Source organism: Rana temporaria, chromosome 8 (genome assembly GCF_905171775.1).
Source record: "Rana temporaria chromosome 8, aRanTem1.1, whole genome shotgun sequence".
NCBI lineage: Eukaryota > Metazoa > Chordata > Amphibia > Anura > Ranidae > Rana > Rana temporaria.
In genome coordinates, this window is record NC_053496.1 from 16,239,410 (window position 1) to 16,265,962 (window position 26,553).

A 26,553-nucleotide genomic window follows, 5' to 3' on the forward strand; every position below is an offset into this window, starting at 1 on the left:
AAGATAACTTTTCAAACTGTCCTGTCAGGAAGCCGCTTGTTGGAAGGTTCCCGGCTGCGGCGAATGGTGGCGGTTTGAAGTTGGAGGAAAGGGAGAGAGATATAAGCGGCATGGTGAGTGAGGTGCGGGGTGGAGGAGGAGGAGAACGGGGGTATTGTCCTGGACGAGCGCTCCGCAATGACCTGGCTTGATTCCATGGCTGCCTATAGGCACACTGTACGTTCACATATCTATGGTAGGAGGTGAGAGGTGACCCTTCTAGTCTGAGGCCTCTATGGTCACCTGCCTGCCTCTTTATTCAGGTGTGATCAGTGAGCCCTCCTCTATGGTGTGTTCTATGATGAGGAGACCTGTCCATCACTGGATCCTTCATACAGCACACCCCTTATATTCATAACAATGGACTATTCCTCCATGGTAACGTGTTAGCGCACTATTAGGGTCAGATCACACCATGAATTGCATGGGGGAGCGCGCTGTGTATTCCTCTGCGATTCACATGCAACCTGGGTACAGTGCGATTTCAGCCCATTCATCGCTTATGGTTCACGTTAGAATGCGGTCTGCGTGTCTCCTGCACTTTGTTCAAATCGCACAGCGCTTGTGACCTGTGGGGGGGGGGGGGCGTTCACTGCAACATTAACATCTTCAGCCCCGGAAGGATTACCTCCCCCCCCTAATGACCAGGCCATTTTTTTGTGATATGGCACTGCGTCGCTTTAATCGACAATTGCGCGGTCGTGCGACACTGTACACAAACACAATTTATGTCCATTTTTTTCCCACAAGTAGAGCTTTCTTTTGGTGGTATTTGATCAAATCTGCGGTATTTATTTTTTGCGCTATAAACAAAAAAAGTGGAGGGGCAGGTGTACGTTCTTCACCTTCTCTCTCTCCTTTTTATTTATTTATATATATATATATATATATATATATATATATATATATATATATATATATATATATATATATATATAAAAAATATATATATATAAAAAATATAATGCTTCCTTGGCATTTGCGAGTTCCCAGGATGCATGTTTCTAGAACTTGCAAAAAAAAAATAAAAAATGCATGCTGTGCTTGCAGAGCCATTATTGAAGAGAAGTCTGGCCAAAAGCTACTTCTCTTCTGGGTCACAGGAGTGTTCCAGGTTTGCCCTCCTGTGACACTGAATCAGAGCCATTGCCAGACTCCAGGAGGATCCCGTCCATATTGTCAGGATACACTCAGCTGCCTGATTGACAGCTGGTTTCAGCATGTGGCTGAAAGCTGAAGCTAGCTGCACCAGCCCCGTTTCCAGGAGAGGACGAACGAGAGGGAGGGCGGGCGAGAGGACGAACGAGAGGGAGGGAGGGCGGGCGAGAGGACGAACAAGAGGGAGGGAGGGCGGGCGAGAGGACGAACAAGAGGGAGGGAGGGCGGGCGAGAGGACGAACAAGAGGGAGGGCGGGCGAGAGGACGAACAAGAGGGAGGGCGAGAGGACGAACAAGAGGGAGGGCGGGCGAGAGGACGGGAGGGAGGGAGGGTGGGCGAGAGGACGGACAAGCGGGAGGGCGGGCGAGAGGACGGACAAGAGGGAGGGCGAGAGGACGAACGGGAGGGAGGGAGGGTGGGCGAGAGGACGGACAAGCGGGAGGGCGGGCGAGAGGACGGACAAGCGAGAGGGAGGGAGGACCGGCGGGAGGAAGAAAGGGAGGGAGGACGGACGAAAAGAAACTCACATAGTGTGATACATTATGAGGAGTAGTATTTATTATGGAAAAACTCACATTTACGATGGTCATCATAAGCTTATCGTAAAGCGCAGGTACATGAGCGATGTATATAGATGGGTCTCACTGACGCGTTTCAACTAAAAAGTTGTGATCTGGGACACCCCAGATGATGACTTAAGTTGAAGCGCATCGTTGGACCCATCTATATACATCGCTCATGTACCTGCGCTTTACGATAAGCTTATGATGACCATCGTAAATGTGAGTTTTTCCATAATAAATACTACTCCTCATAATGTATCACACTATGTGAGTTTCTTTTCATTACATGCATGGCAAGTCGATACCGAGCCTCTGCCCCCAATAAAGGGTCACTAAAGGAATTTTTTTTTTTTAGCTAAATAGCTTCCTTTACCTTACTGCAGTCCTGGTTTCATGTCCTTATTGTTCGTTTTTGCTTTGAAGTAGCTGTAATTCTGCTCTGATCTCCACACTTTCTGGTTGTCTGTTTCCTTATAACCACAGTACTGGGAGCTTTTCACGATGGTCTAAGCTGTCATTACTGTGTGTCTAAAACTTAACAGAACCAATCAGATTCATTTTAAAAACAAAACACTGCCCTGGATTTGTTTTGTTTTTTTTTGTTCTGTGTGTCTCTCTAGTTCACAGGAACATGAAACCAGTTTAAAAGTGAAACTAACCTGCAGGCACATTATATGATTGATTTTTATCCATTTGTAATCATTTTTAAAAGGAATCAGTTAACTTGTCTCTATACCCTGTAAACAGTCATTTCAGCAAAAAAAAATGTTTTCCTTTAGTGACCCTTTAAGAATATACATTGTATACCTTCTACTATATATTGACGTTTGGATTGCTGGCGTCGAGTTGCTGATTGGATTCAGAACCAACTGTACCCACTGAGGTGTCCGACCACATAAGCCTTTGTGACTTGGGTGGCATATGCCTTTCCAAGTCATCGCTATCTGGTAAGCCTTCTTCTTCTATCGGTGGTGGTGCTCCTGAAGTTCGTCTCTTTCCTCTAGAGCAGGGGTCTCCATACTTTTTAAGCAAAGGGCCAGTTTACGGTCTTTCAGACTGCAGGGGGGCCAGATTCTGACCAGTTGGGGTAGAAAATGCCCCAGGGCCGAGCATCAGTGAGAATAAACATGGCCCCAGTGTTGGTGGGCAGTAGGGAGGAGGAATAGTGCTCCATCATTGCCATTTGTCTAAGAAATAGTGCCCCATTGTTGGTGTCATTGGGAGGAATAGTGCCTCATATCATTGGGAGCAATACTGCCCCAAGGGCCGGATGAAGGCTAGCAAAGGGCCACATCCGGCCCTCGGGCCGCAGTTTTGGAGTCCCCCTGCTCTAGAGGTCGGCACCTGGGTTGGAGTTTCCATCTGTCAGATTACTTCCTCATAATTGGACTTTTGTCACTTCTTACCACTTATGTTCACAATATTGGAATCAACCGCTTTCTATTTGTAAAGAGAAGGGATCACCGCTCCAGGTGGGTCACTATGTAGAGATGGACTGACTCAGGATACCGTGGGTGCTGGCGATGCACTGACCATGCATAAGATACGAAGAAAGAGGATGGATAGCCGCACTCCAATGACCAAACGGTTGTCTTTTATTCAATAAAACACAGCAAGTACATCACTTCACAGGTGTAACAAAGGAACAGGTAGATAGCCGACGCGTTTCGCACTGAGCTAGTGCTTAATCATGTTTACACGTGACAGGTCCCAGGCGATCGCCTTTCCAATCAGACAGCGCCGCTCGCGCATGCGCAGTGAGTGCCCGGCCGTGAAGCCGAAAGCTGTCACGGCCAGGTGCCCACAGTAGCAATGAGCTCCTCTCCGGCCGGCGCTTCGCTGGAACGTGGAGCAGGTGAGTGTATGTTTATTCAAAGCCAGCAGCTACACTTTTTGTAGCTGCTGACTTTTAATAAACATGAAAAATGCCTGGAGCTTCCCTTTTAAGCACCCTGTCCCCGTTGGCTCGCGCACACAAGCAAACACATAGGTAAGTCGTGCCAATGCATGTAAACGACATTCAAATCGCACATGTGAGGTATCGCCGCATACGTTGGAGCAAGAGCAGCGATTCTAGACCTCTGTTACTCTAAACTGGTAACCTGTAAAAAAAAAAAAAAAAAATGAAATCGTTGCCTACGGTGATTTTTTTTTTTTTTTTTAAAAGTACCAAAGTTTGGCACCATTCCACGAGTGTGCGCCTTTTTAAAGCGTGACATGTTGGGTACTCGGCATAATATATTTCACATTATACAAGAAATTGGGCTAACTTTACTGTTTTTTTTTTTTTATTGTTATTCATGAAACTTTTTTTTCTCTCGAAAAAACACGTTTGAAAAATTCCTGCGCAAATTCTGTGTAGGGCTGGGAAAAAAATGGATTCAGATTTTAAATCGAGTTTTTAAAGGGCAAATCGATCTAGATTTCGACCGAATCCTGCTCGCCGCGATCCTGGGAAAAGGCCTAGGCCAAAGTCGCGGCCTTTCCTGCGGGCAGGATTTTTTAGGCGCGGTGTCCTTCAGGGGAAAAAAAAAAAAAAAACTATTCGAATCGTGAATTGATTTTTTATTTTTTTTGCCCAAAATCGCCCAGCCCTAAGACCCCTTTCACACTGAGGAGTTTTTCAGGCGGTACAGCGCTAAAAATAGCGCTGCTATACTGCCTTAAAAACTCCTGCCCAGCAACCTCAATATGAAAGCCGGAGGGCTTTCACACTGAGGCGATGCGCTGGCAGGAGAGAAAAAAATCTCCTGCCAGCAGCATCTTTGGAGCGGTGAGAGGAGCGGCGTGTATACCGCTCCTTCCCTTTTAAAACAATGGGAAACCGCGGCAATACCGCCCGCAATGCGCCTCTGCAGAGGCGCACTGCGGTCGGTATTAACTAGGGTTATCCCGATACCGATACTAGTATCAGTATTGGTACCAATACTGATACATTTGCCTGAGTACTTGTACTCAGGCAAATGCTCCCGATACTTGTACTGTCGGCGGGGATCAGTGGTGGGGAAGTTACAAGCACCGATCACCGCTGTATAGATCTAAAAGTAAATCTGGCTCCTTACTGCTCCGAATGGACAGGGTCGGTGATCACTGACTCTGTCCATTCACATAACTGAAACATCGTAAACTGTGATTACAATGTTTCAGTTTATGAATGAAGAGAAGCCGCTGTCTTCTCTCCTTTCATTTTCAGCGCTGCTGAGAAAGGGACTGGGGAATCTGTGTCCCTTTCCCTGTCTCAAAGGGGAGATGTCGGAGGTATGTTAAAACCCCCGGATATCTCACCAAAGCCCCCCCAACAGGGCTGAAAAAATAAATAATAAAAAAAACAAAACAATTTAAAAAAAATGATTGTAGAAAATAAAAGAAAAAACAAACTGACACACCCCCCCCCTTAAAAAAAATAAAAGAAAGCATTATAAATAAATAAAAATATTGTAAAAAAAAATTAACAAATTGTTAAAGATAAAAAAACAAAAACAAACAACTACTGACACATGTGCCGCTGTCACATGAGATTAAAAAAAAGTATCGGTATTCGGTATCAGTGAGTACTTGGGGGGGGGGGGGGGGGGGGAAGTATCGGTACTTGTACTCGGTCTTAGGCTCCATTCACACCTAGGCGTACAGGCGATTTTTACCGACGTTTTTGTCGCGCGTATGCGCGCAGTGGCGTTCGACGTTTTTGTACTTTGTCTTTTTCCATATTAGCCAATAAGAAAAATGATCATCCCTGACATCACTTGTTGCTCTCCTAGGAATTTTTTATTCCTCTTCCTGTGATTTCAGCAACACAGGCGTCAAAACGCTTGTACAAGCGCGTGTTTACGTGCAATACGCGCGTATCAGGCGTTTTACATTGACTTCAATGTAAAAAAAAACGCTCAAATACGCGCATATCGCGCGCTAGGAGCGACAAAAAAGGGTCCGGAACTTTTTTGAGCTACAGGCGTTCAGATGTGAACCATCCCCATTGCCTTTCATTACTTTTCGTCCCTCTGGCGTTTGTGCGCGTCGCGCTACAGGCGTAAAAACGCCTAGGTGTGAATGGAGCCTAAAAGTGGTATCTGGACAACTCTAGTATTAACCCTTTATCGGCCGCTAGCGGGGGTTAATACCGCACCGCTAGTGGGCAAATCCGGCGGTATAGCGCCGCTATTTTTTGCGGCGCTATTCAGCCACCGCGCGGCTCCCGCCCCAGTGTGAAAGGGGCCTTAAATATAACCTAACTGTGACATCAAAATCTGCAATGATTGCCATTTTATTTCCTAGAGTTTCTGCTAAAAAATGTTTGGGGGTTTCTGAGTAATTTTCTAGCAAACAAAGGATTTTTACATGTAGGAGAGAAGGCCTGGTATGGAAGGGGTCAATTAAAGAGAGAACCAAAAAAAAATTACATTTTATAAAAAAAAAGGGGGGGGGGGGATTTACTGACATGTTGACTCCATAGAAAAGAATAAAGTCGCTCCTTGTGTGGTGGGGTGGTTGTCAGTAACGGGTCCATTGTTCCACCAATAATCTATAAATAGTGGAATTTGCTGACAAGATGCTCCTGTGTATTTATGGTAACTGCCCCCCCAACCCTTTGATATAATGAGGCCGGGGGGCTGCTGTACAATTAGCAGCAGATCTCTGGAACCGGGCGGGGTTAATTGACATGGGCCTGTTTATCCAGGCTGTTTTCTAGAAGAGAATCTGTGAAATTAAATTTGCTTGAAGCCACTGGCATATTTTTATTTAAACGTCTGTAGTATATAATTACTTTATTGATCTGAGAGGAAATGAGCTGCTGCTGCGTTAGTGGGCCTTTTTTTATTTCATTAGTGGCTTCATAGAGGCCTGAGCTTATTAAAGACATATGTCTTGTTTAAACCAATCTTAGTTTCTCGTAATTTAGGAGGTTAAAATACTTAGTAATTAGTGACAGATCTTGTTACAGGGAAGACATTCCTTGCTCATTTATTAATATAGTTGCCACCAGAACAGGCCTCATTATGAAGATTCACTACGATAGCTTACATCTTTCAGGAAAAAAGAAACCCGCCGATCCCGGAGCCGATCATTTGTCTGTCTTTAGGCCTCATTCACACCGACACTCCTCCGTTTAGCTTTTCTAAATGCTGGAAGAGTGATTAGCGAACTTTTAACCACTTCAGCCCCCGGACCATTTTGTTGCTAAATGACCTGGCCACTTTTTGCGTTTCGGCACTGCGTCGCTTTAACCACTTAACCCCCGAGCCATATTGCTGGTCAGACCAGAGCACTTTTTGCGATTCTGCACTGCGTCGATTTAACTGACAATTGCGCGGTCGTGCGACGTGGCTCCCAAACAAAATTGACGTCTCTCTCCCCCCCCCCCCCAACAAATAGAGCTTTCTTTTGGTGGTATTTGCTCTGCTCTGCGGTTTTTATTTTTTGTGCTATAAACAAAAATAGAGCGACAATTTTGAAAAAAATTCAATATTTTTTACTTTTTGCTATAATATCCCCCAAAAAGATGTAAAAACATTTTTTTCCTCTGTTTTTAGGCCGATACGTATTCTTCTACCTATTTTTGGTAAAAAAAAAATCGCAATATCCGTTTATTGATCGGTTTGCGCAAAAGTTATAGCCTCTACAAAATAGGGGATAGTTTTATAGCATTTTTATTAATATTTTTTTTTTACTAGTAAATGCGCCGATCTGCTTTTTTTTTTTTTTTTTTGGTACTGCGACATTATGGCGGACACTTGACACATTTTTGGGACCATTGTCATTTTTTACAGCGATCAGTGCTATAAAATAAAAATGCACTGATTACTGCGAAAATTACGCTGGCAGTGAAGGGGTTAACCTCTAGGTGGCGCTGTAGGGGGTTATGTGTGACCCAAGGCGTGATTCTTGCTGTAGGGGGGCGTGGCTTGCTGTGACACGTCACTGATCGTGTTTTCCGATGACAGGGAACAGACGATCGGTGACAGTGTCAACTAGGCAGAACGGGGAGATGTTGTGTTTACACTAACATCTCTCCGTTCTATCCCTCTGTGAGACGATCGCGGGTATGCCCGCGGCGATCGAGTCCGCGGGCGTGCTCATGGAGATCTCGGCGGGTGTGTGCCTGCAACCACCGCTTCTTAAAGGGGACGTACAGGTACGTCCTTCTGCCTGCCCGTGCCATGCTGCAGACGTATATCTGCGGGCGGAAAGCGGTAAACAACTTGTTTGCCTTTTTTTTTTAAGATGTTCCTGCATTAGAAGCAATTGCTGTATTTATTGGCGTATAACACTCACTTTTTCACCCTGCAAATCGGTTGCAAATGGTGTGTTCCCTGCTGTGTTCTGTTATACGCCGATACTTCAGTTTGGGCTGCCTCGGAGAGAACGGGGAGGGGGGCGGGACAGATTGCATACAGCGAGAATCTCCCATTTACTCAGCAGTCTCTATAATGGGAAATCCCGTCTCCTGGGCCGGTGTCTTGTCGAGCTAGTTCCCCTATCAATATGGTGTCGTCCCCCCCCCCCTCCCTGGTTCCACAGGTTAGGAAATCTCCGAACCTGATCAGCTGTTCTTCAGGTGTACACGGCGCATGCTCGGCGGCGTTCAGGCTCATTCCTTACTATCCCCTTGGACTTGGAGGATGTTGGAAAAAAAAAGAGCCGTGAGGCCGACTGGCCACTTACAGCGAGGTCCACGTCACCCTGGACCTGTTGCATTAACAACTGAGGGGCGGGTATACCTGAGAACGGCTGATCAGGTTCAGTGATTTCCATCGGCTCGGATTGTGCCTGCGCAGTCTAGGGGGGAACCATATCGATAGGAGGAACCATATCGGCAGGTCACCGATGTTCTGTCATAGAAGCCGGTCCAGGAGGCGGGACTTTGTATTAAAGAGGCTGCTGAGGAAACGGGGGGATTCCCGCTGTATGTAATCTGACAACGCTCATCCCACCCCTCTCCCTGAGATGGACATTGATCAGGCTGAAGCTACAGGTGAGCGTTGCTCAGGCTGCTTTGATGGGCAATGGTGAGGCTGCAGATGGGCATTGATCAGGCTGCTTTGGTGGGCACTGACCCTTATTTTAGTTCTAAGTTCTTTATTTAAAATGTACATTTTTCTTTTTTTTTTTTCCTGAAACTTCCCTCTTAAAATTAAGGTGGGTGTTTAATATGCCGATGGATACGGTGCATTTAGACATATTTGGCATGTCTGATTGGATCTTGGATGCACAGAAACTTCTAAAATGACTACCTAAACGCGGGGAAACGCAGTATTGGTGGTACCTTTTTAAAAATCCAATGCATGCATTTAGAAATTTCCTCTAAAGTCATGAAAGCGCAGGTCTTAATGCAGAGTTCTGCCGGGATAAAGTCAGCAGCTACAAATACTGCAGCTGCTGACTTTTTAATATATGGACACTTACCTGTCCAGGGCGCCTGTGATGTCTGGTCCCGAAGCCAACTTGTCCCTCGGCTCTCGGGTGCTGCCGCCGCCATCTTCGATAAGGGAATCGGGAAGTGAAGCCTTGTGGCTTCACTTCCTTGTTTTCCTACTGCGCATGCGCGATCCCACTGATCCCTGCTGTCTTCTGGGACCTGTGTGTCACACAGGGGGGACGGAGTAGGTGCCGGACATAGCGTAGTTTGCCGCGGTGATCTATGCCCGGAAGTGTGAGCAAATGCCTGGATTACACAGGTATTTGCTCCCTCCTCCCCCTGAAAGGTACCAAATGGGGCACCGGAGGGGGGGGGGGTTACAAAAAGGAAGTTCCATTTTTTTGGGTGGAACTCCACTTTAAGCCGGATACAACTTTTTGTTTTGATTTGCTTTAGATTTACCCAGGGTGGATTTGATTTATATCGCTAGTAAAGACTTGATTTAAATCATAATTTTTAAACAACTGTCATCTCTGTCCCGCTGTGGCTCCTCCTCTGTCCCGCTGTGGCTCCTCCTCTGTCCCGCTGTGGCTCCTCCTCTGTCCCGCTGTGGCTCCTCCTCTGTCCCGCTGGAGTAGGATTAGAACCCACGACGGGCTTTTATTTCTCTCTGCCCTCAGTGGCGAGGCTCATTGTCTCTATTTGTCGCCATGTTTAGGGTCCAATCCCTCAATAACTCGCATGTGGTGGAAGCCTTGTTTACATATACAGCTGTGGCCTGTCTGTGTGAGCGTTCGCAACGGGGCGGGGGCGCTTTATTTATTGTTTTACACTGTACCCCCCTTTTTTTTTTTAACACTCTTTGCAATAGGAATAAGGCATGACTGGTCCTCTTTTTGGAGACATCTGGGGTCAATTAGACCCCAGATGTCTCCTTTACCGTCATTCGTTCAGGAAGTGGTTAAAGAGATAATTTTTTTTTTTTATTCTTCCAAAAGCAATCGCTGGGTTGGCAGGATCTTAATTGTAGATTTTTATTCATTTTCTATTGATCCGCTTTGTCTGGAGACACAAGTCCCTCTGTCTTTGCTCAGGGAGCAGATTAGCATTGAACGTTGTAATTCATGTGTCCCAAGTTTAATGCTAAACTCCAGGCAAGCAGCATAAAGCGCAACTGAAATGCGTATCTAAGTGCGATCTTACCTGCAAAAGGATTTGTATATCTGTCCATCCAGTCTTGAGATTTGCACAGCTCTGCTGCACAGCTCAGCCCAATCTAGCAAGGCGTAAAACCTGATTTCTCTCTTCTGCAGTTTAACCGCTTTCCCACCGAGGACGTTGTGTGACGTCCTCGGCTTTGTGCAGTGATATCTGAATGATGGGGGTGGCTACAGGCATCATTCAGATATCACTGTCTTATGCCAGGGATTCTGCGCACAATAATAACGACTGCTTGATCGTTCTTATAGGCAGCGCCTCCTGCCGCCAATTGGTGCGTCTCCAGGCTCTCCCGTTCCATCGGGGGCCCGGAGAACAAACCGCCCGGCGCCGGCTCACTATGATAGGGTTTCCCATTGAAGAATATGGCTAGGACTCGGAGCTAGGAATTGGAACAGGGACTTCCCCCAAAGGGTGGGTTCCCAGAGGTCAAAGGTCACAGGGCGTGGCTGACCCACCCCCACCAAAGTGTACCGCCTACCACAACTAAGTTCGGGAATTAACAAGTCGGGGAAAGCGTTGACGTCACGCCCAGGTACCCGGAAGTAAACAAAGCCGCAATCGCAGCTGTCGGCATGACATTTTGTTCACGTTCTTATGATTTCCAGCCTGGAGGAGAGATGTGGGGTCTGTTGACCTCGCGTCTCTCCATAAAGAGGACCTGTCACAATAGATTCCTATTACAAGGGATGTTTACATTCCTTGTAATGGGAATAAAAGTGATAAAAAATTAAAATAAGTGTAAAAAGAAAAAAATTAAGTAAAATAATAAAATGAAGATTTTTTTTTTTAAAAAGCCCCTGTCCCCGGTAGCTTGCGCTCAGAAGCGAACACGCATGCAAGTCCCGCCCACATATGTAAACGCCGTTCAACCCCCACATGTGAGGTATCGTCGCGTGCGTTAGAGCGTGTGCAAAAATTCTAGCACTAGACCTACTCTGTAACTCGAAAATGGTAACCGGTAAAATTGGCTCAGCAGTATGTAGGCACCATCAAACAGCCACAGCTCAAGGAACCCCGAACCACCTCTGGAGGAACCCTGGTTGAGAATGGCTGCCCTAGGGTGTCTGCTAAAAAATATATATATATATATTAGGGCTGCGCATCTTCACCGGTCTCACGATTCGATGCGATTACGATTATCAAGTCCACGATTCGATTCGATTCCGCGATGCATCACGATGCATCAAGATTACTGCGCACGGTTTTCTTCTGTTCTTAAATAAAAATCTCTGCATGTAGAAAACTGTATACATAGCAGCCAACTTAAAGAGGAGCTCCAGACTGACCCCAAAATACTACAAGAGATGGACAGAGACGGCAGACATGATACTAGAAAGGATCAGAGACTGCAGACATGATACTAGAAAGGATCAGAGACTGCAGACATGATACTAGAAAGGATCAGAGACTGCAGACATGATATTAGAGAGGATCAGAGACTGCGGACAATGATACTAGAGAGGATCAGAGACTGCGGACATTGTCCCCATAACGACAATGTATTGCCAAACGACAATGTATGCCATGTCATAAATTATGGTTTATGTATGTCTTATTGTCTTAGTGATTGATTCACATCAAAACTTCATTGATACCTTTTTTTTGTATGATTTTTGCTTTTGCTCATTACTGCCACACACGTGCAATGCATGGCTGCATGTGTGTGGCAGTGATGAGCAAAAGCAAAAATCATACGAAAAAAAAGGGTATCAATTTCAAATCAATGAAGTTGTGATGTTAATCAATCACTAAGACAATAAGACATACATAAACCAGTGTGCCATCAATTGCTGCCAGTGTGCCAATGCCATCAATTGCTTCCAGTATGCCACCAATTGCTGCCAGTGTGCCCAAATTGCCCATCAGTGTTCCACCAATTGCCGCCAGTGTGCCACCAATTGCCGCCAATCAGTGTGCCACCAATTGCTGCCAATCAGTGTGCCATCAATTGCTGCCAATCAGTGTGCCACCAATTGCTGCCAATCAGTGTGCCACCAATTGCTGCCAATCAGTGTGCCATCAATTGCTGCCAATCAGTGTGCCACCAATTGCTGCCAATCAGTGTGCCACCAATTGCTGCCAATCAGTGTGCCACCAATTGCTGCCAATCAGTGTCCCATCAATTGCTGCCAATCAGTGTGCCATCAATTGTCGCCAATCAGTGTGCCACCAATTGCTGCCAATCAGTGTGCCATCAATTGCTGCGAATCAGTGTGCCATCAATTGCTGCGAATCAGTGTGCCACCAATTGCTGCCAATCAGTGTGCCATCAATTGCTGCCAATCAGTGTGCCCATAAATTGCCGCCAGTGTGCATCCCCCCAAGTACCTGATGATGATGGTCTCCGACTCCTGTCACTGTTCTGCTGCCTGAAGTACTCGGCCGTGTCGGGTCTCCCACAGCAGCCTGTGCAGTGTGCACAGCGTGAGGTGAGCCAAGGAGGAAGGCTCCGGGGGTCGGGACCGGAACCGGGACCGGGGACACTCGCTCCACGTGTCTCTCGCATGCCGTCAGCGGGGGGCGGGAAAGGAGGCGCGGCGTCTTCGGCTGCATCAGCAGGGGGGCGGGAAAAGAGGCGCAGCTTAAGCCCACGGCTCCCTTAGCTGCATTGGCGGGGGCGGGAAAAGAGGCGCGGCTTAAGCCCACAGCTCCCTTAGCTGCATTGGCGGGGGCGGGAATAGAGGCGCGGCTAACGCCCGCAGCTGACGCCCACGGCTTCCCTCGGCTTCTGCTTTGAGACTCGAAAGGCCTTTAAAGCGGCGCGCAGGTGACGTCATCAAACATCGATTAATGCAAGTCGTAGCATCGATGCAGCATCGTGGGTGGTCGAATCTCGATGCATCGATGCTACGATTATTTTCAACACCCCTAATATATATATATATATATATATATATATATATATATATATATATATATATATATATATATATATATATATATATATATATATATATATATATATATATATATATATATATATATATATATATATATATATATATGTGTGTGTGTTTGGGGGTTCTGATTAATTTTTTTGCAAAAAAATTGTGATTTTTACATGGAGAGAAGTGCCAGAATAGTCCCGGTCGGCAAGTGGTTAATAAAACTGTCCGCAGGTTTGACGCTGTGCTGAGCTGCCTGGGTGACGGGCCCGTGTCTACACCACTTATGAAGAATTTACACCGCCTACTCTTTCTGCAATGTGTCAGTAAATCTGCTAGTTCTTCTATTACCCCCTCCAAACTGGCAATATTGCTGGCATAAGGTACCCCCTGTGCTCCTTCATCCAGAATGGGGACTATAATTTTAGGGGGTGTGTTACTGGCTAGGTCACCAGGTGAAACCAGAGGGAAAAAACCCTAAAAAAACGGATACTAATGCAGCTGCCACTGCTAATGATTGGTAACCTGCAATATATAACATTTATGGCTTTGAATTTAATATCGCTTTAACTACTTGCCGACCAGCTGCAGCAGTTCTACGGCGGCAGGTCGGCTCCCCTGCGTGAGAGCCGGTAGTATAACATCACCTCGTGAAGCGGCCACTAGGGGGCGCTCCCTCCCTGATCCCGACGCGCGTGCGATCACCGCCGGGCACCCGCGATCGCTCGTTACAGAGCGAGGACCGGGAGCTGTGTGTGTAAACACACAGCTCCCGGTCCTGTCGGGGAGAAATGCTGATCTTCTGTTCATACAATGTATAAACAGCGATCAGTCATTTCCCCTAGTGAGGCCACCCCCCTAAAGTTAGAACACACCCAGGGAACATACTTAACCCCTTCACTGCCAGTGGCATTTTTATAGTAATCCAATGCATTTTTATAGCACTGATCGCTATAAAAATGCCAATGGTCCCAAAAATGTGTCAAGTGTCCGAAGTGTCCGCCATAATGTCGCAGTACCGAAAATAAAATCACTGATCGCCTCCATTACTAGTAAAAATAAATATTATTAATAAAAATGCCAGAAAACTACCCCCTATTTGTAAACACTATAACTTTTGCGTTAACCAATTAATAAACGCTTATTGCGATATTTTTCGTAAAAAAAAATAGGTAGAAGAATACATATCGGCCTAAACTGAGGAAAAAAACATTTTTTATATTTTTGGGGATATTTATTGTAGCAAAAAGTAAAAAATATTCCATTTTTTTTTTCAAAATTGTCGCTCTATTTTTGTTTATAGCGCAAAAACTAAAAAGCGCAGAGGTGATCAAATACCACCAAAAGAAAGCTCTATTTGTGGGAAAAAAAGGACGTCAGTTTTGTTTGGGAGCCGCGTCGCACGACCGCGCAATTGTCAGTTAAACCGACGCAGTGCCGAATTCGCAAAAAGGTGCTCTGGTCTTTGACCAGCAATATGGTCCGGGGGTTAAAGATAACGGTTTAAGAATTTTGGTGGATTCTGAAGTACCATATTTTCAGGGAATAAGTAAGAGCTTTAAATATTTCAAGGAACAGTTTGTATGTGTATAAAAAAAATAAATAAATATATATATATATATATAATAGTTATAGCAGGGGTCTTCAAACTATGGCCCTCCAGTTCAGGAACTACAATTCCCATCATGTCTGTGAATGTCAGAGTTTTACAATGCCTCATGGGATGTGTAGTTCCGCAACAGCTGGAGAGCCGTAGTCGGAGGATCCCTGAGTTGTAGTATACATTTTCTTTAGTTTGCAATCCATATTGTTCATTTTGAGCCTATTATTCTTACAATTCCCCCCCCCCCCCCTTTTTTATATTTTTTTGCAGATGACTGGTTCCAATGAGTTTAAGCTCAGCCAAGCCCCTGAAGATGGGATATCCGCTGTTAAGTTCAGCCCAAACACCTCCCAATTCTTATTGGTCTCTTCTTGGGATTCCTCCGTCCGCCTCTATGATGTTCCTGCCAACACTATGAGGCTGAAATACCAGCATGCCGGTCCTGTCCTAGACTGTGCTTTCTATGTAAGTATTTCATCAGATCTTGTTCATATAGTTCAGCTTGATTCGGTTTCCTTCAACACCAACTCATTCAAAGTCTCACCAGTGAAGAAACCATTGAATATCCCTTTTGTGTATTGCAGGATCCTACTCATGCTTGGAGTGGAGGTCTGGATCATCAGCTAAAGATGCATGACTTGAATACTGATGGAGGTAAGTGTACCATGGATGGTGGTATCCCCCACATAATACCCAACTCTATGGTATTATTAGCATTGTACTTTGCCCTGCGAATGGCTTTCCCCTTATAACCTGTGGACCGTTCACTCCACCGAGGGAATCTGAGAAGACTGGTCCAATCATACTGGTCATTAACATGAGAAGAAAAGAGGTTTAACCTTAAAGGGGCGGTTCACCCTAAAAACGACTCTATTATTACACTGGCCCCCCACATTACAATACAATTATGCCTATTATGTTTTTTTTTATGCTGTACATACCTTGGTACAGCTAATTCACCCGTGGCTTCCCGGTTGCGAGTCCCGCGGGAGTGGGCGTTCCTAACATGCTGGTGATTGACCAAAAACGAGCTCCCCCCACCGTCGCGTAAGCTGCGTCACGATTGCCGAAAGGAGCCGAACGGCGGTGAGCAGGCGCAGTATAGCGCCCACTCGCCGTTCGGCTCCTTTCGCCAATCGTGACGCAGCTTACGCGACGAAGGGAGCTCGTTTTTTGTCAGCAAGTTAGGAACGCCCACTCCCGCGGGACTCGCAACCCGGAAGCCACGGTTGAATTGGCTGTACCAAGGTATGTACAGCATAAAAAATAACATAATAGGCATAATTGTATTGTAATGTGGGGGGCCAATGTAATACTAGAAAGTCGTTTTTAGGGTGAACCTCCCCTTTAAACTACGTAGAGGGTTCTGGGGGGGGGGGGGGGGGGGGGGCGGGCAATGGCTTGCAGCTAATTAAGCCGACCGACTTTTGCTGTAATCAGAAGCTGGTGTGCAATGGCTGCATACAGTATGATCCTTGGCTGTGTATGCACTTTGCTGCCTATGCATAGTGCTTTAAGGGGCCTTGGAGACATCGCTTTGCCAACTTCCTCAGGTTCTAACCTATTTAAAGGAAAAAAAAGGGGGCAATGAGAGCTGAGGTGTGCGTCTGTGTAAATCCAGGAATTGAACAGGCAGCAGCTTCAGCTGCCCACAGTTAAAATGGCTGCAGCCAGACTCGGTGGAGGGAGATTTCTGCAGCATAAATTTGACTTAAAATCGCAGTATATATATAAAATAATATGCAAAGTGGTTGGAGGGAAGCTTCAGAATGGCACATCAGAACATCCCTTCCGGCTGCTTGTAAGTGACTACTGCGCCGCATCGGCTGTTACAGTAAAGCTGACCGTCCACTCTAAAGAACGGTACTGGGGTGATGGCTGCGGCTGCAGGCATCACCCCGGTAAAACCCCCTTGAAGATATCGGTCAGTTGTTTTTTTTTTTTTTTTTTTTTTTTTTGACCGATACTTCTAAAGTGAATATCGGCCGCACCAATAATCAGTTGATCCCTAATTAATGCTACTTTAGTCAGGATAATTTGTCTACATATTTGGCTCTTGGCTATAGAAAGTTTTGTTTTATGCATGTGTTTTTGCTGTGCTTCGAGTGTTTGTTACATATCTTACCACGTGGAAGCTGGTGCTTTAAAAATTTTGGGGGGGCGCAAGCAAACTGGAAAAAAAAATAAAATAAATGAAACGGAGCTGCCGTGCCCCCATGAAACGGAGCCGCCGTGCCCCCCCACCTGTCTCGGTGGGGCAGCGGGTCACAGTGGAGTCCTCCATGCTCCTCGATGTCTTCTCCCGTCCTCTCTTCCTGTCCTCTGTTATGATTGGACGCCTGATGGGTGTCCAATCACAGTGCCTGTCATTTCAGTCAATCAGGTGATGGGTAACAGACCCCCGAGCACCTGATTGGCTGAGAGGCAGTTCAGTGTTAGGAAAGCGAATATTCATTTGCTTTCCTGACACAAAGCTGAGTGAACTGTGCGCACCTAGAATGGCGCCCACTGTTCACCTTTTTGGACCTGTCGGAGCCTATGGCTCTAATCGGGTGGTTACAAAAAATACTCCACTGTAATTCAGGTGCCCAGCGCTCAAAAAGGGGTTGGGCACCTGAATAGGGGATGGCAGCGGCGAGCATGAATCTCTATCTATGGTGATAGAAAGGTGGCAGGAGAGAGGGGGCGGCGCCTGTGCGCCTTTTACGGATGCACCGCCATGTGGGTTTTTTTATTCAGAACACCGTTCCTCCACGTGCAGCATGATTTTCCACAATATATTTGTTGTCTCTGGTGCCTTTTGTATAGACTTTATTATTTGAAGCCCAGAAAAAAAAAACAATCTAGTAAGTTGAAAATAAGTAGATGTGTCTTAGGCCTCGTAAACACGATAGGTTAACCAGAGGACAACGGTCTGAAGGACCGTTTTCATCGGTCAAAACTGATTGTGTGTGGGCCCCATAGGTTATTTAATCATAGGTTAAAAAAAGCCAACTTGCTTTAAAATTAACCTATGGATTCCTAACCGATAGGTCAAAACCGATCGTTGGTAGGCACAACCATCGGTTAAAAATCCACGCATGCTCAGAATCAAGTCGACGCATGCTTGGAAGTAGGGTTGTCCCGATACCAGTATCGGGACCGATACCGAGTATTTGCAGGAGTACTTGTACTCGCGCAAATACCCCCGATACCTAAATAGAATACTTTTCCCGCCGCTGCATCGCGCCGCCGCATCGAAAGCCGCCGCATGGGTTAAACGGCGTGCGGGAACATCACAGCTTTCATTTGAATAGCTGTAGTGTTCCCGCACGTATAGACACTCCCCCTTGCTTGGGATTGGATGAGTGATCGTGATCTGTCCAATCCCGAGCAAGGGGGAGTGTCTATACGCACGGGCAAAACAGCTATTCAAATGAATGCTGTGATTTTTCTCCATGCGGTGGCTTTCGGCGGCAAAGGTATGGGGGAAATGGCTGGAGGGACATGGCTGCATATGTGAGGGACATGACTGGAGGGACATGGCTGCATATGTGAGGGACATGGCTGCATATGTGAGGGACATGGCTAGAGGGACATGGCTGCATATGTGAGGGACATGGCTAGAGGGACATGGCTGCATATGTGAGGGACATGGCTAGAGGGACATGGCTGCATATGTGGGGGACATGGCTGCATTTGGGGACACATTTTAAAAAAGTATCGGCGACTACTTGAAAAAAAGTATCGGTACTTGTACTCGGTCCTAAAAAAGTGGTATCGGGACAACCCTACTTGGAAGCATTGAACTTCGTTTTTTTCAGCACGTCGTTGTGTTTTACGTCACCGCGTTCTGACACGATCGGTTATTTAACCTATGGTGTGTAGGTGTGACGGACCATCAGTCAGCTTTATCGGTTAACCTAAGACAACTGTCCTTCAGACCGTTGTCCTCTGGTTAACCTATCGTGTGTACGAGGCTTTATGGACATAAATGGACCCAACGAAAAGCATTATAAGTGTCTTAATATTGTTCAGTTTCTCATTTGTTACAACAACTGCAGCAGTGCGAATCGTCTGCGTCCCTCTGGGCTCTTTATTGATTTGTCTTTTTGTTATGACTTTTTGTTTTCTCAGAGAATGTGGTTGGGAACCATGACGCCCCCATTCGTTGTGTTGAGTTCTGCCCCGAGGTAAACGTTATGGTTACCGGGAGTTGGGACCAGACGGTAAAATTATGGGACCCGCGGACTCCATGTAATGCCGGAACCTTCTCTCAGCCTGATAAGGTGTGTACCAATTGTATGTAACCATAAGAAGTTGGCAGCATTGCGTCGCCCTACGCTAGTGATGGTGAACCTTGGCACCCCAGATGTTTTGGAACTATCTTTCCCATGATGCTCCACTACACTGCAGCGTGCATGAGCATCATGGGAAATGTAGTTCCAAAACATCTGGAGTTGCCAAGGTTCGCCATCACTGCCCTTCGCCAACCTTGTCTGTGAAGTTGTTCTGCACAGCGGCGGCGTCCCCCCTCCAAGTTTTTATGAAGTGCAGTTCAGAACACGGCTAAAAGCAATTGTTTCTTGTGCGGACCTCACCTAAGATTATAGTGCTCGGCATTTAAGTTATTACATCCTTTTTTCTCCTTCATATTTTCCACTAAGTTCCCGTGTCAAGATGAAGCAGGAAAGCTTTTCCTTCCAGTAAATCAACACAGCACTTCTGTGCCTGTGCTTCCCCTTAAATATACCGGCCAGTTTGGAGGCATCATTACCGGCCTGGCACTCCATCTAAATGGCCGTCATTTTTACCCCATCACGACTGAATCTACTTCTGGCGAGACCTTTGTGCGGAGCAGAATAATTGCATTGTTTCTCGGGTTTGATTTATGGGTGTATGTGGCCAGTAAAAAGCCTGTGATGAATAGCTGACAGGACAGCACATAATAGACAGCCACTGGGAAGCCGCCTACCTATTGGCGCGGACAGCTTGGCATGTCAGAGTTTTTCATAGGGAATTTTTTTTTTTCTTTTTCTCTATACTGATAAATGTGTCCACCCACTCGGTTGCTTGACATGCCGTTTTGGGGTGATTGATGAGCCCGCTGGCCAGAAAGACTACTTCCAATCCAGGTGTGACACCAGTTTGTAAAGAAGATTTAGGATTCTCAGCAAGATTGTTTCATTAGGCCTGCTTTTTTTTTTTTTTTTTTCTCTCTCCATGCGTGCTTTAGCTGCAGTATGTCTTGGTAATGGTAGCCAAAGTCGTACCTGTAGCATTAGTGTAAAGTGGCTGCCGCAGCTGCCCTCATTTATAATTTTACAGCAATTCTCTGTGGTGTTGGGCCAGCGGAACCTTTATCTTTTCTTTCCGCAGTTTGTATACGAGACTCGGTACAAGTATTCTGCGTTCCTTCATTTGCTCAGCAGCGCCAGCCTCGTCCGATATGCTGGGCAGTTTAGGAAAATAAAAGTAAACCTGTCTTCACTTTAAAGCGGAGTTCCGCCAATTTTTTATACTGCAGCTGCTGACTTTTAAAATAAGGACACTTACCTGTCCAGGGTTGCCCGCGATGTCCTCACCCGAGGCTGATCTGTCCCTCGGCTCTCGGGTGCTGCCCCCGCCATCATCTTCGGTATGGGAATCAGGAAGTGAAGCCTTGAGGCTTCACTTCCTGGTTCCCTACTGAGCATGCGCGAGTCGCGCTGCGCAATTCCACTGGTCCCTGCTGTCTTCTGTGGTGTGTGTGTGTGTGTGTGTGTGTTTTTTTTATTTTTTTTAACTAACACATACAACCCCCCCCCCCCCCCTTTTTTTTTTTTTTTTAAAGTGCAAAAAAAGTGTATTTAATTCTACAACAAACATAATATTGTCGTTTCCTGCAGTGTTTTATTTTCCAACAGGCTGGTTGTACAGAAGTCGATTAGGAGATCGGATTCTCTACAACCAGCCTGCTCGTAGATGGATCCAAATTCGGTAATTTCCTGCCAAACCAGCTGAATTTCGATCCACCTATGGCTGACTTAACATGGTAAAAAAGGCAGAGTGTGTGTGTGTGTGTGTTTTTTTTATTTATATTATTAATATATTATTATTTTTTATATATAGAGAGATTAATAAAATATATATTAGAGAGCGATTAATAAAATATATATTAGAGAGCGATTAATAAAATATAGAAAAGATAGATAGAGGTGTGTGTGTGTGTGTGTGAATATATATATATATATATATATATATATATATATATATATATATATATATATATATATATATATATATATATATATATATATATATATAAAATCACACACAATTGTATATATTTTAATAATATATAAAATGTATATAGCAAAAAGTAAAAAATATTTCAATATTTTTTTTTTTCAAAATTGTCGCTCAATTTTTGTTTATAGCGTAAAAAATTTAAACCGCAGAGGTGATCAAATACCACCAAAAGAAAGCTCTATTTGTGGGGGGAAAAAGAACGCCAATTTTGTTTGGGAGCCTCGTTGCACGACCGCGCAATTGTCAGTGTAAGCGACGCAGTGCCGAATCACAAAAAGGGGCCTGGTCCTTTTTAGCAACAAAATGGTCCAGGGCTTAAGTGGTAGTAAACAGCGGAAATTAATATACAAATTCAATTTTGTGAATCCCCCTTCAACAAAAAATTACATTTTTGGTTACATACTCCCATTAGGAAATCGCACCTAAAAGGATGCAGAACCTGCAATTTTCCTCATTAGAGCCCTGCAGGTGCAGCAGCTGATTAATAATTACAAAACCTCTCCCATGCATATTAACAAAGCCCATGGACACAGGCAAACGGCTATTTCTCCATAATAAAAAAAAGGGTAGGACTCTGCAACAAAGTTTGTTACAGTCCTTTCAGTGTACAGAGATGACAAGAAGGGAATATTTTATTTGTTTATTTTTTCCTCAACAAAAGTGGAGTTATTTCAATTGCTTGTATCACAGTTTGTGTACAGAGAGGTGTGTGTGTATGTCTATCTAATAGAGAGATGTGTGTGTGTGTGTATGTATATATAATAGAGAGGTGTATATAGATATATATCTCTAATAGTGAAGTGTGTATGTATGTAGATATATATATATATATAAAAATTTTATTTTTTTTCTCTAATAGAGAGATCTATATATAAATAAGACAGAGATAAAAATGTAACTTTTTTTTTTTTCTTTTTCTCCCCTCGCCTAGGTGTATACATTGTCTGTGTCTGGGGACAGGCTGATTGTGGGCACAGCTGGTCGAAGGGTGCTGGTGTGGGATCTGAGGAACATGGGCTACGTACAACAGAGGCGTGAATCAAGTCTTAAGTACCAAACGCGCTGTATCAGAGCTTTCCCAAATAAACAGGTAATTCAGACCCTTCTCTAACCATTCAGGTACAGCACTTGTATCATGGTCAAGATGCAGGCAAGTGAAAAGGATTTTGTGACCCGCCAGCTTAAGCGGCTCGCTGATAACGGGTTGCTTTTACCAAACCAAGGCTGTCTTTGTTTCACAATAGAACTTTTCTCTAAACATCCAGCACAGGGTTCCCCCCCACCCCCCTCCCTGCATGTAAGACTTTTTGTTCTTTATCATTGCCCCAGGCAGGGAAAACAGATCGATGTGGTCACCTCACTGATTTGGCTTTTGTGCAGTGAGATTCTTCTTTTCATTACAACTTGTTAATTAAATGGCTCAAACATGAAAGTGAATACAACTGTGGCTTTATTATTAAGCAAATCCTTGAAGACAGTTTAGCGGGGATCACTTCCTGAGTGAAATTACCGCTGATGGGTCTAATTGCCACCTTGTCTCACACTAGGGCTATGTGCTGAGCTCCATTGAAGGAAGAGTCGCCGTCGAATATTTGGACCCGAGCTTGGAAGTTCAGAAGAAGAAATACGCCTTCAAATGTCACCGGCTGAAAGAGAACAACATTGAGCAGATCTATCCCGTCAATGCCGTGTCCTTCCATAATTTACACAACACCTTTGCCACAGGTTAGTAGATCGCCTCTGGCATAAACCATGTGCTTCAAGCGGAATACAGTTGTGTATTCCGTGTTCACTGGAAGTATGTTTGTATATCTGTGCTTCAGTGAATCATTTTACGAATGTAAACGATTTTTTTATGGTGTATTCCTACTTTTGCGTTGGTCCCTGTCATTCTAATGCTTTCTGAGTTCAATTTCTAGTTAAAGTAGTTGTAAAGGTTCAGGTATTTAAAAAAAGAACAAACAAACATGTCATACTTGCCTCCACTGTTCAGTTCGTTTTTCAGAGTGGCCCCGATCGTCCTCTTCTGGGGTCCCACGGTGGCTCCTCCCCATAATACATAACCCACTTTGGGAAGCGCTCTTGAATTTTATTTATTTTGTTTTTAAAGAGTCGGCAGCTACAAATCCTGCAGCTGCTAACTTTTCAAATAAGGACACTTATCTGTCCAGGGCGCCACCGATGGCGGCACCCAAAGCCTCTCTCGGGTGGAGGCGCCGCCATCTTCAGTAAGGGAATTGAAGCCTTGCGACTTCACTTCCTGGTTCCCTGCTGTGCATGTGCGATCCCACAGGTCCCTGCTGTCTTCTGGGACCTGTGTGTCTCTAAGAAGACAGTGAGGGTGGGTTGTGGCATAGATACCCGTGAGGTGGCTTGGGTGTCTATGCCCAGAAGTGGGAGCAAAATACCTTGGTTTCACAGGTATCTGCCCCACCCTAAAAGGTGTCAAATGTGACACCGGAGTGGGAAAAGGTTCCTAAAAGCGGAAGTTTTATTTTTGGGTGGAACTCTGCTTTAAAGGGGTTGTAAAGGTAAAAAAAAAATCCCTAAATAGCTTCCTTTACCTTAGTGCAGTCCTCCTTCACTTACCTCATCCTTCCATTTTGTTTTTAAATGTCCGTATTTCTTCTGAGAAATCCTCACTTCCTGTTCTTCTGTCTGTAACTCCACACAGTAATGCGAGGCTTTCTCCCTGGTGTGGAGAAAGCCTCTTGAGGGGGCGAGCAGGCAAGTCGGGACACTCTCTACTTTGCAGATAGAGAAAGGAGCTGAGTGTTAGTGGGCGTCCTGACATTCCTGCTAGCCTCTTGAGGGAGGAGGGGGCGAGCAGGAATGTCAGGACGCCCACTAACACACAGCTCCTTTCTCTATCTGCAAAGTAGAGAGTGTCCCGACTTGCCTGCTCGCCCCCTCAAGAGGCTTTCTCCACACCAGGGAGAAAGCCTTGCATTACTGTGTGGAGTTACAGACAGAAGAACAGGAAGTGAGGATTTCTCAGAAGAAATAAGGACATTTAAAAACAAAATGGAAGGATGAGGTAAGTGAAGGAGGACTGTACTAAGGTAAAGGAAGCTATTTAGGGATTTTTTTATTTTACCTTTACAACCCCTTTAAGGTAAAAAGCCTTCTGTGTGTGGCAGCCCCCCTTACATGTACCTGCGATGTTGCAGGCGCGTCTCAGTTGCCCCTGACCTCCCTCTTCATTGGGTGAGACAACAGCATGGTGCCATTGACTCCTGCTGCAGTCAGCCAGCCAATATTGAGAGAAAGGGGGTGGGACCATGGACACAGGGAGCTGTGGCTCGGCTCTGGTGCCCCCATAGCAAGCTGCTTCATGTGGGGGCACTTAACAGGAGGGAAGGGCCAGTAGAGGGATCTTGAGAAGAGGAGGATCTGGGCTTCTCTGTGCAAATCCACTGCACCGAGCAGGTAAGTATAACATGTTTGTAATTTTTTTTTACTTAAAAAAAAAAAAAAAAAAGACTTATCACTTTAAGTAGAAGCTGATGGTCTCGTTTGTCCCATATGGGACTTCTTGTCAGAGATTGTGGATTGGAGATTATTAGCCAGATTCAGGTAGAGTCGTAACTCCGAATCTGCGCCGTCGTATATTTAAGCGTATTCCGGCGCCGTCGTATCTTAGCTTTCTATTTACGCTGGCCGCTAGGGGCGTGTACGCTGATTTACGCCTAGAATACGTAAATCAGCAAGATACGCCTATTCACGAACGTACGCTTGCCCGTCGCAGTAAAGATACGCCGTTTACGTAAGGTGTTCTCAGGCGTAAAGATAATCCACCAAAAAGATGGCGCAGCCAATGTTAAGTATGGACGTCGGAACCGCGTCGAATTTTAAAATTTTTACGTCGTTTGCGTAAGTCGTCCGTGAATGGGGCTGGGCGTAATTTACGTTCACGTCGAAACCAATGAGTCTTTGCGGCGTAATTTGGAGCATGCGCACTGGGATACGTCCACGGACGGCGCATGCGCCGTTCGTTCAAAACGTCTTTTACGTGGGGTCATGCTTTATTTACATAAAACACGCCCACCTCTTCACAATTTTGAATTGGGTGCGCTTACGCCGGGACATTTACGCTACGCCGTTGTAACTTAGGACGCAAGTGCTTTGTGAATACAGCACTTGCCTCTCTAACTTGCGGCGGTGTAACGTAAATGACATACGCTACGCCTGCATAACTTTAAGTCGCCGTACGTGAATCTGGCTATATAGTTATAAATATAATGCTGGCAGAATGTGCGAGTGAAGAATCCATAGCTCTTTGATATCTTTTTCACTCCGGTACGTCCAGTTTTTTAAAAGCCTTTGCTACAAGTTTAGTGATTTGCGTTTTTTTTTTTTCTTTTCTCTTCACCCTGCAGGTGGCTCCGACGGCTTTGTCAATATTTGGGATCCTTTCAACAAAAAGCGCCTGTGCCAATTCCACCGCTACCCGACCAGCATCGCTTCCCTGGCCTTCAGCAACGACGGCAGCACTCTGGCAATTGCCGCCTCCTACATGTACGAAATGGATGACATTGAACACCCTGAAGATGCTATCTTCATACGGCAAGTGACAGACGCTGAGACAAAGCCCAAGTGAGGCAGCGTCACCTGCCTTCCCCTCCCCCCCTCCCCAACCAAGATTTTTTTTTTTTATTAATTTTCCTTTGCCTCATGAATAGCGTTATTGATGGTAAGAGAAGATAAGTATGGCTGACTGTAGGGCTGGGGGAGATTTTATCACATCCTCCCAAGCTTTCAATATCCGTCAGTTGATAGACGTCTGACAGATAAAATTATTCTCAGTTGTTTTATACAGAAGCGTGTCGACCTTCTCCTGCATTTCTTGCCCTTCATTATCGGAGAGGACTTCTTACTGTTGACTTTGCTTCAAATGTATTGAGGAGGAGGAGGCGGCTGCTGGTTAGTCCTTTATACTGCCTTGTGTCTTGTCCCTTTCTTTGTTCCTATATTTTTTTATATTTGTACATGAAGTTACTTTTCCCTGTTGGGATTGTATATGTTTTTTTTATGTAAATAAGCATTTTCACCCAAATAATAAATACACAAGTCGGAAACCTTTGTGCTGAATTTATAATGTGAGTGTGCGTGTATATAGCGTGATCTTCTGCACTGCGATCATCTCCTCCGTGTCTAATGTTCTATTTGGAATCAAGTAGTGTTGGTTTACAGATGCTAAAGTGGGGAAAAAATGGATGAACTGTAGCGGGCAATATTACAGGGGGCATATGGCTCCAACCAGCTGCTGTATTGCAGAGGGCTTCACACTGGGAGCCCTACTGCACACGTGCGAGGCTCTGCTCCTCTCTCCCACTGGCCCTCGACAGGGGGAGCCCGAGCGGTGACGCCAATACCCGCGGCTGAGGCTCCTGTCTGTAACTCCTCACAGTAATGCGAGGCTTTCTCCCTGGTATGGAGAGAGCCTCTTGAGGGGGGGG

At 45.4% G+C, this 26,553-nt stretch overlaps 1 protein-coding gene and 1 non-coding gene across 3 annotated transcripts; both read left to right on the forward strand.

Moving 5' to 3' along the window:
* Positions 1–26,189, forward strand: BUB3 (BUB3 mitotic checkpoint protein). 2 transcript variants are annotated; one of them, XM_040361341.1, is made up of 7 exons: positions 1–113; positions 15,095–15,289; positions 15,409–15,478; positions 18,941–19,092; positions 22,026–22,184; positions 22,642–22,819; positions 25,474–26,189. In XM_040361341.1, the coding sequence occupies exons 1-7, from the start codon at positions 111–113 to the stop codon at positions 25,692–25,694; spliced, it is 978 nt and encodes a 325-aa protein (XP_040217275.1). In that variant the 5' UTR covers positions 1–110; the 3' UTR covers positions 25,695–26,189. The 2 variants fall into 2 exon arrangements, with proteins under 2 accessions (XP_040217275.1, XP_040217274.1); XM_040361340.1 differs by lacking the exon at positions 1–113 and adding an exon at positions 130–216.
* On the forward strand, positions 16,226–16,359 carry LOC120912621. Its single transcript, XR_005743151.1, has one exon. It is a non-coding gene; the product is annotated as a small nucleolar RNA SNORA70 (small nucleolar RNA).
* Positions 26,190–26,553: the final 364 nt, after the last annotated feature.